This window comes from Myotis davidii, unplaced genomic scaffold (assembly GCF_000327345.1).
Source record: "Myotis davidii unplaced genomic scaffold, ASM32734v1 scaffold678, whole genome shotgun sequence".
Lineage (NCBI taxonomy): Eukaryota > Metazoa > Chordata > Mammalia > Chiroptera > Vespertilionidae > Myotis > Myotis davidii.
In genome coordinates this window covers 181,186-191,492 of record NW_006289712.1, presented here as the reverse complement: position 1 = coordinate 191,492, position 10,307 = coordinate 181,186, and the positions used below count along the sequence as shown (strand labels likewise).

The 10,307-nt window shown below is 41.7% G+C and overlaps 1 protein-coding gene across 1 annotated transcript in view; it reads left to right on the top strand.

Moving 5' to 3' along the window:
- Nucleotides 1–3,903: 3,903 nt before the first annotated feature.
- Nucleotides 3,904–10,307, top strand: part of PTS (6-pyruvoyltetrahydropterin synthase) — a 15,057-nt gene continuing 8,653 nt past the window's right edge. The window contains exons 1-3 of the mRNA XM_015562917.1: nucleotides 3,904–4,116; nucleotides 4,704–4,886; nucleotides 5,636–5,746. Coding sequence (XP_015418403.1) covers nucleotides 3,904–4,116; nucleotides 4,704–4,886; nucleotides 5,636–5,746 — 507 coding nt within the window. The remainder of the gene's footprint in view (nucleotides 4,117–4,703; nucleotides 4,887–5,635; nucleotides 5,747–10,307) is intronic.

The following is a 10,307-nucleotide window of genomic DNA, read 5'->3' as shown; positions in this document are numbered from 1 at the left end:
TAGTCGATGTCCTGTAGGGCCCAGTGGCTCAGCCTTGCCAGTCACCTGAGCTGGGCACTCTAGGTGCGTCCCTGTGTGGACTGTGTGTATAGTCCTGTAGTTGAGCATTGATTGTTGTTGGTGTCTCTGGGAGGAGTTGACCTCCAGACCAATTGTGTGAGGACCAGCTGCAACTACAGTGGGAGAGCTGCTATGCAGGAGGTGAGGCCCAGCTGTGAAGCAAGGCAGGCTGGTGCTAGTGGGGATCTTGGACCTTTTATTGATAGTTTGGGGCATGCTGACACAAGCTGCAGCTTGTTTGAGAGATTTAGCAAATTCTGAAGCCTGAGCCAAGACAGGCCATTCATATGGAAAAGCCACTGCAAACAGCTTGGGTGGGGCTGCAAATTGGATGGGACAGGTCTCAGGGAATCCCCAGGATGGAATAAACAGTGTGGGCCAGGCTGATGGAAACTCAGATATGGCTGCCAGTCCTGTGACAGGGGACGTCTCAGCACAGGAACAATGACCCTTACTAGCACCCCTGTCTAGGAGAAAGCTGCCACCAAGTTCCTGCCCTGATGCAAGACAGCTCACTTTCTCCCTGTATGTGACTGGGTCGCTCAGAGTCACCTGGTGCTGGAGCTCAGTGGAAGTGAGTCTGAGTACGTTCATGTGTTGGCCCTCTAAAAGGAACATCTGGGTCTCCAGCAGCCTCTGTGTCTCTCAGCCACAATTCCCACTGGTTTTTTTGTTTGTTTGTTTTTTAAATATATTTTATTGATTTTTTACAGAGAGGAAGGGAGGGAGATAGAGAGCCGAAAACATCGATGAGAGAGAAACATCGATCAGCCGCCCCCTGCACATCTCCCACTGGGGATGTGCCTGCAACCCAGGCACATGCCCCTGACCGGAATCGAACCCAGGACCCCTCAGTCCGCAGGCCAACGCTCTATCCACTGAGCCAAACCAGTTTCAGCTCCCACTGGTTTTTACAGCCTGTAGTTAACGAGGACTTCTCTTCCCAGGTCTGGAACCCTGGTCTGGGGGTCTGGAGTGGGGCTGGGACCTCTTGTTCCTCATGGGCAGCCTCCATAGAGATGATCTCCCTCCCAATTAAAAAATGATACATGTGGGTGTTGGACCAGCCTGTTTGGCACCTCCGCCCCTCCTACTCGTCTCAGTGTGCTTTCTTCGTTACTTCGCCAGTTGTAAGACTTCCATTCAGCCAGTTTTCAGGCAGTTCTGAATGATGGTGGTTCTGTATTTCAGTTGTAATTTTGATGTGGTTGTGGGAGGTGGCAAGTACAGGCATTTACCTACGCTGCCATCTTGGTTCTCTCTGGGTCTAGTCTTAATCTTAATTTGAAGCATGATGTAATCCCTGCAAGAGCCAGTGCATGGTAACTGGTGAAATCGGAATAAAGTTAGTAGATTATGTCAAAGTAAATTTCCCAGTTGTGATATTGTTCTGTAGTTATGTAAGACATTGTAATTGGTGAAAATGGATGAAGGATGCATTGTTTCTTTTTTCATGTGATAAAATATACATAACATAATATTTACTATTTTAACTATTTTAGGTGTACAATTCAGTGGCATGAAGTACTTTAACAATGTTGTGCAACCATCACCACTATCCATTTCCAGAACTGTTTCATCATTGCAAACAGAAATTCTGTACCCCTTAAATAACAGCTCTCTGTTCCCCCCTCTCCCCTTCTACTTTTTGTTTCTACAAATCTGCCTGTTTTAGTTACCTCATATAAGTGGAATCATACACGAATTATTCTTTTGTGTCTGGCTTATTTCATTTAGCATAACCTTTTCAAGGTCATCCATGTTGTAACATGTATCAGAATCTCATTCCTTTTAAAGGTTGAATAATATATATATATACACATACCACATTTTATTTAATTTGTTGGTGGACATTTGAGTTGTTTTTACTTTCTGGCTACTGTGAATAATACTGTTAAGAACATTGGAAAATAGTCCAGCTGGTGTGGTTGAACATCGACCTATGAACCAGAAGGTCATGGATCGATTCCAGGTCAGGGCACATGTCTGGGTTGTGGGCTTGATCCCCAGTAGGGTGCAGGTGATCAATGATTCTCTTTCATCACTGATGTTTCTCTTTCTCCCTCTCCTTCCTCTCTGAAATCAATAAAAATATATTTTTTAAAAAGGAACACTGGCATACAAGTATCTATTTTAGCCCCTGTTTTCAATTCCCTTTGGTATTTACCTAGAATTGCTGGGTCATATGATAATTCTATGTTTAACTTTTTGAGGAACTGCCAAATGGTTTTCCATAGCAGCTGCACAATTTTACATTCCCACCAGCAATGTACAAGTGTTTCAATTTCTCCATGTTCTCACCAACACTGTTATTTTTTTTTTTTACATTTTTATAATAGCCATCCTAATGAGTATGAAGTGTTATCTCATTGTGGCTTTGATACACATTTTCCTAATGACCAATTCTGTTGAGCATCTTTTCATGTATTTATTGTCCATTTGTTTATCTTTGGTGAAAGATATTTCTTTCAGTCCTTTGCCCATTTTAAAATCAATTGTTTTTCTGTATTCTTACAACTGCATGTGAATCTGCAATTATCTCAAAATAAAAAGTATGATAAAGAAATCGCTTGATTTTTCTCAGCCTTTGGCTGTCTTTTCCTAAAAGCATCTTATGTCCTTTGGGGAAAAAGTACCCCCAATATCTAGTTTATCTCCTTCCAAATCTCCACCCCATTTTTCTTCACTGCTTTTTAGCTCAACAGTGCCTTTAAGCAGCTGTTTTAAACATTTTTGTCCAGCTTTTCTGTCCCTCCACATGACCTCATCTACCATTATTGAGAGTCTCTTTTTGTTCCGTTATGGTTTTGTAAAAGAAAAAAATATTTAAATAAATTTAAAAGTAATAAAAACAAATAAACTCTTCACGTAGTTTAAACATAACACTAAGTCTTTACTCAGTAAAAACATTTCTGCATGAGATGGAGATAATATGGACTAGGTATATGGGAGAAATGGCAGTTCGTTCTCCATCTTACAATATTTTATGGGAGAAAAATGTACTTAAAGCACTCTTATTATCAGAAAAAATACACTTATTTTATTAGAGTCTCTTACTTAAACATCACCTCTGCAGAGAGGCTATATTGGAGGTCCCGCTTGATAATTCACTAGGAGGATTCACAGGCCCCAAAAAAATCAGCAATAGAAAGAGGCGCAGGGGTGAAGTCTGGAGGAAACTGAATCCTCAGAGGCACGCATCTGGTTGTCCAGGGTTTTTTATTGGGGATCTTCACATGACATATAGCCCCTCCATGGGCAATCTCAGTTACTGAAGCTCCAGACCCCACAGAGAAAGCAGGGGCTCGTTATAAATCACATTTCAGCATAAACTATCTGGATAAATAAGTACAGTGTGACCCAAGGCCTCAGGTATGCAACATACTTTTATCAGACAGATCAGTCCAAGGAAGAGTTTGGCTCCCAGGTGCTAGGCAGGAAAACAGGCCTTTCTTGAGAGTGTGCAGAGTCTGAGCAACCTATGCCTGCTAAATTAACCCTTTCCCACCCAGAGGTCTATCCTGACCAAACCTGAAGAAGGAAGCAGCCCTTGTTACTCGCTAGTTCTCCACCCTGCAATATGTTTCTTAATGGCATTTATCACTGTCAGAACCTGGGCTATATAATCGTTTGTTTATTTGACACTAATTAAACAACATATATTATTTACTATCATTCTTTCTCCACTAGACAATAAGTTCCATGAGGCCAGAGGCTTTGTTTTGTTCACAGCGGTATTCCCAGTGTCTAAAACGGTACCTGTAGTAGGTACTCAACAGGCATTTGTTGTATAAATAAAGGAGTAAAAATGATCATGTGTGCAATTACTTAGGAATGACAATAATGTTGCCTGAATCTAAATTTTGGGACGTGCTGAATGACAAGTTCCTCATCCATTTACTTCTCTCTCCTGAACAGGTCTACAATTCAGTAGCCACATCTTTCCCTCGAAGGTTTGTTTTGCCCTTACGTGTCAGTTTGAACGCCCCTGAGGGAGAGAACCTCAGCCCGTTGTCCTACTCCTCGGCCAGTGCTGTGAAACAGGCTGATGGCAAGGTAGGCTCTGAGCAGATATTAGATGAAGACATTGGATGTTAGTGTCGTTTTTACTCACTGGCCATTTCCCACAGTGTTTGACGGACAGTAGGTTTCATAACATTCAGCTGAGCAGGCTCAGGTCCAGGTACTTCGCTTGCACAAGAACCGCAGAATTCGGTTTGGGAGTGAGCACTGTGTTTACTGCTCTCTTCTGTGTTTTGAAACAGATATACGCAACTTTCGAATGGTTGTAAAATGTTTAAATATTTGAGGTTGGTATTGACCACCCCTGCCTTTTATGTAATTTGTGCTTATCACAGGCATCTTACTGGGTAGCTATCAATATCTTAGCTTTAGTAGAATAAAAAGCCCACTTGTACCTCCTATCAGCTTAGTCACAAAACCAGATAATCTTTTATGCATTTTTACCCATGATGGAAAGGAGAACAATATAAAAACTTACATAGGACCTCCATTTTCAAGCCCTGTCAGAAACTCGTACAGAGTGTTATCCGCACCCCGCCCCCCCCACCCCTCCAGACCTACACGGAAGAAAATAAGTGAGGATTAAGCAATCACTTACAAATCTTTTGGAACCTTTTCAGATTTGGTGCTCTTATGAAAATCTACACCCTGAGAACTTAGAACAGGAAGGAGGTGTTGAATTTCCCCAGATCAACTATGGCCAATTCTGTGGCAAAAAATATCGTTTCTTCTATGGCTGTGGCTTTCGGCATTTGGTAGGGGATTCTCTGATCAAGGTTGATGTGGTGAACAAGACTCTAAAGGTAATGAAAATCTCTCTCTCTTTTTTTAATATATATTTTTTAATTTTTTATTACAAAGGGTATTACATATGTGTCGATTCCTGGTTGATCTCTTACCCCCCTACCTCCCGCCCCCAACCCCCCCCGGCCTTCCCGCTGCAGTTTGACAATCTGTTTGAGGCAGCTCTGCCTCTGTATCTATTATTGTTCAAAAGTTTATAATGGTCTCAATTATCCATGAATAAGTGAGATCATGTGAAAATCTCTTTTGTTTTCTAAACCCTGAAAGGACCTGCTCTGCCCTTGGAATGAGTTTCTGTTCAGATTAAGGTAGCTTTTGAGCTTCTCTAATATTTAAGCGGCTCAGCTACTTACTTTTATTAAGTTTGAGAACCATGGAGTCACCTAGGTAGGAGTATGTTCCCTCCAGGGAATCTAAATGAGCCACAAGCCCAGAAATAGAATTCTGAGCTTGATGTTATTTTGAGAGAAATCATGGGGCTAAGGTTGTTGGCATAACTATATTTCAGGTTGATGGGAAATTATAATTTCACAAATTGTGTTTGATGATGATAGAATGTGCAGCTTCAAAAGCTCCCTCTCTCTCTCTCTCATATATTCAACTCAGTAAGTCTGGTTTTTGTGTGTTTTTTGTTGTTGTTGGAATATTATATTGACAGCCAAATTCATGCTGGGATGGGAAAAAAGCTATTGAAAGCTTCCAGCTCATAACTAACCTTCTATCAAATACTTTTTTGGGGGAGTTACAGGTTTGGAGAGAAGATGACTTTTATCCTTCAGAACCTGTTTTTGTTCCAGTACCAGAGACCAGTGAAGAAGATGGTGGGGTTATTCTTTCTGTGGTGATCACCCCCAACCAGGTAAATGTATTTCCCTGTCACCAATCAGAAAGAAAAGTAATTCTGGGCCTTTTGAGGGCTATGTGAGGGGTATATTCAGTGAAGCTGTCGATAGTGTATTTTTATTCCAGTGTGGCACCTCCTCTTTTCTTCCCGTCCTTACCATTCATGTACCCTTTTATGATAATCCATACTTTTTATTGGTTTAAATTTCTATTTGTAGAACTATGGTCATTTATATTCGCATAGGAATGCAGTTACAAACTACTTTCAGACATATTATTTTATTTACCCATTAAAACAACTTTGTGGGATACCATTTACATATGTGGCATTTGTAACTTAAGAAAGCTGAGAGAGATTTGTATCAGATCTCATCGTAGGAAAGCCAGTATGTAACCCCAGTCTTCTGACTTCCAGTCTAATAGTCATACCATCTGTGCTGCCAGTTTCAATTGAGTGACCCTAAAGTCTAATGTGGTGAAGCCCAGATCTGGTGTCTCAATCATATCTAACCTCTCCTCTGGGGCAATCTTGTGGCAAGCAGGCTCCCCTTGAATACCAGCTCTGATGAACCCACAGAGGCTTCCTGGGAGGTAGAACTCGAACCCTTTCAAAGGGCTTGGTGAGGAATGTTCTCTGACAAGTGAGTCAGGCCTGCCATGGTTTAGGAGGGGTTGTCCTAATACCATGTACTTGCCACTCCAGTGTTCATACCAGGCAAGTCTCGGTCTGCCTTGCAGTGATATGTTTGGTCAGCTCCCAAGTAACACAAGATGGAGGGAGGCAATTCTAATTCGGAAGGAAGAAGTTCTGTGAAACAGGTAAAAAGATCCTTAAACAATCACCTATGAAGGTGATTGATATAAACAATGTAATTTTTCCACTCTAGGTATGAGCTTCCCATTCACTCCAGCAATTTAGCAAACATTTAGTGACTGGGCAGGCAAGGCGCTCTACTAGGTACTGAGGATAGCTATGAGATGAATAATACATGATCTCCCTCTTAGGAATTTTATAGCCTAGTGGAGGAGAGAGATATATTTTTAATAGAAAAAAAGGAATTTTTAATATTGTTTCTTTTCTAGAATAAAAGCAACTTTCTGCTAGTCTTGGATGCCAAGAACTTTGAAGAACTGGGCCGAGCAGAGGTGCCTGTGCAAATGCCTTATGGGTTTCATGGCACCTTCATAGCCACCTGATGGAAGAACCACAAGGTCTGGGGACCAGGTTTAAAATGAATGTGCTCTGTACAAAAGAGAGACCGAAAAGGCCACCTTACTTTCCAAACCATAGACATCTGGTTTCTAAATTTCTATTAAAAAAAGAATTCAAGAAATAATTATGGTTCTATATTTTCTTAGGACTCTTCCTTGAAAACACTGAGCAAGTGTTGATACCACTTTTTGAAGAGAGTTTTACATTTGTATTTACTTGATATATCTTCCTCTCGGCAACGAGAATGCATGAAAGGAAAACTAGAAGTGGGTCATTACCACCACCAGATAGGTAGGTGACAGAGACCCTCACACTTGGCAGAAGAAATCTGAATACTCATAGGTTGTGGAATATGAATATAGATCTGAAAAGCACCGGGTTTTTCTATCACGGGCTGCCTGTTACCACTGAACCCAGGTGCTCAAGCAGACAGGAAGCCAGCGGTGTCACCCTGACGGCTTCCTTTAGACTGGCTGCTTCTCTGCAGTCCACAGCAGATGCCACTGCAGTTGGACCACCCGTGACCACCTCCCACCCTGCCCCTAGTTTGGCCTTGGCAGGGTGTTGTTTTGAAGTGTTACCGGATTCCTGGGCAGGAGGAATGGGGGAAGCTGAGAGAGGAAAATTAGGACAAGGCCAAACATTGTGAATAATTTGCAACTGGCCTGCAAACAACAAACCAGTATCTTCCCCAGGACACTCTGGGAGCAAACAGTTAAAGACCTCCCTGCTGAGAGAATGCAGAAAGGGAGGGGGAAAGGAAAAGGGAAAGGAAAAAATGGCACTTTTACTCCCGAAGCAAAGCCAGCAGTCTCAGGGTTCAGCAAGAGAGAGTTGCCACAACAGGAAAACCTTGACACTTAACCTATACCAAGATACTCAGCAAATGAATCATCTTCTGAAACCTACAGACAGGAGGAGGGTGTATTACTCCTCGAACTTGTCCAGACACTCGCTTTTCCGGATTAGCTGGGAAAGCCCATCTGTGCTCCAAGCCGGATGAGATAGAGTTGCTTGCTTTGCTTTGCCTTTTCAATAAAGGTGCATGCTTTAATCACTTCAATAAACTGGCTTTTCACAATGCAGTCAAGATCTCTCCTATAAACTCATTTACATGAGAAGACAAGGATTGAGGTTAGGGACAGCCCTCTCCCACTAGCTCAGGAGGCTGTCCTGTCTGATAACACCTTTCTGGTGTCAGTGAGAGGTGCCTATAACTGAAGGACATTGCTAAAATCAGGCATTTATTCTAACCTCCAGGTGTCTAGTTCTTCAGAGATTAACGAAAGAACCATTAGTTCTTCATTTATTTGGGCAACAGGTTGTACTAGAGACCATGTAATTTCCACATTTCTAAACCCCACCAGTTTTCACTAATAGCCCAAATTGGCCTAGGTTTGGCACTTAAGCCACACTCTTGCCAACACCCTCAAAATCCCTTTCCCTTCAGTTATACTTCTTCCCTCTGCTGAATTCCAGTCCTGGGCCAGCTCAACCTTCCATGCTCCCTCTGCCTGTTGAGCATCACTGGAAAAGACCCCCAAACATGTCTTTTGGGAGCAATTGTGAATTCATGATTAGGCTCACTGCACAGTCCTGGACCAACATAGTCAGTTTCTTAATTTTCTATAAATCCTCACCCGAGGATATTGTTATTGATTTTAGAGGGAGGGGGGTGGGGTGAGAAGGAGGGAAGAGATAGATAGATAGATAGATTGCTAGAGAGAGAGAGAGAGAGAGAGAGAGAGAGAGAGAGAGAACAATTGATGTGTGAGAGAACATTGATTGGTCGCCTTCCGAATGTGCCCTGACCAGGGATCGAACCCACAACCTTTCAGTATATGGATAATGCTCCAACCAACTGAGCCACATGACAGGGCTGAGTTTTCTTTAAGAGTTATTGTAAACACCACAAACCCTACCTCTTTAGTTCCATACATACAGATGCCACATGTGAGAGTTTACAAAGTAAAAGTTCTAAGTTTTGTGTTTGTATTAGTGAGATACAGAACAACAGTAGCAGGCACACAATGGCAAGAAGAAACCTAAGCAGAACAGATATATCAGATGTGGGAGTTTAGAGGCTGAAGTAACTATAAGAACATAAATCTCCTGATACTTCTCCAGACAAGACCTGGAGGTTTGATCTTCTCTGAATCTGAAGGCTGAAGGAGCCACTAGTTGACATCCTGCAAATATACAGTTGTGATCATGTCTTTCCTCTGTTTATCAACCTTTACTCCGTCCTACTACACAGGGAGGGAAGTTTAAACATATAAATGTTAGTAGTGTAATCATAAGATTTTGACCCATGGACGCCTGGATTCTGGCTTGGCCCTGCCATCTATGAGGTTCTTGAAGAAGAGGACAGAAAGGGGTCAGTGATGTTTTGTAATTTATGTACACATGTCTGGTAATCCAGTGCAGAAAGTTTCGGTAAAACTGAGTGAGCATCTGACTAATGTTGAAAGCCTAGGCAGGGCCTCTTCCTCTCCCTAAGCCCAACTCATCACTGGCCAGTGTCCAGAGACTCAAGGAAAGGGCTGTGTGATCCACAAGTGAGGGGAAAAGGAAGTAGTGTCCACCCTCGTGACCTTCTCTCAACTAATCATATCTGTAAAGACCTATTTCCACATAAAGTTATATTGTGAGGTACTGGGGATTAGGACTTCAACCCATTAATTTGGGGGATACAATAACTGGATCACTGAGGTTGAATTTTGTGAGTACCTTTATATTGAACTAGAGGCCCGATGCATGAAATTCATGCAAGGGGTTCAGCCCTCGCAGCCCTGGCCAGCCCTGGCTTGTCTGGAAGATCTTCCGGACGGTTGTTCTGCTGTTCAGTTTAATTAGCATATTAGCTCTTTATTATATAGGATTAGCTTTAATAAAAAAATTTTAGAACAAGAATTCAAATTAATGACATACTTTACTAAAGCAAATAGATAAAACGATTTCCCAGAAATGTCTTACCTTTTATTAGATTCTTCAAACTATTTTTGGAATAAGTATCTGTGTTAAACACTGAGTATCACTGATATATAGTCAGTGTCTAGAAAATATTTTTTGTCTTATACGTGATCTTGGTTAAGTACTTAACTATTCTGGGCCTGTGTTTTCTTACCTGTCAAGTGGGAGGACTGAACTAGATAATCTATAAAAAAAAAAAAAAACCTCTGAAGCTTATAATTCTTTGAAGTTTTTTTTCTTTGCAGCATAAGGGGGAGATGAGAAACATTTTTGGAAAAATGGTGAAGAATGTTTGGTACATAGCATGTTAATAATTTAATGCAGAACCAACAATATATAGCTGGAGACCTGAGGCACTTGAGAGAAGTCACCATTGGGGCTTATATATCAG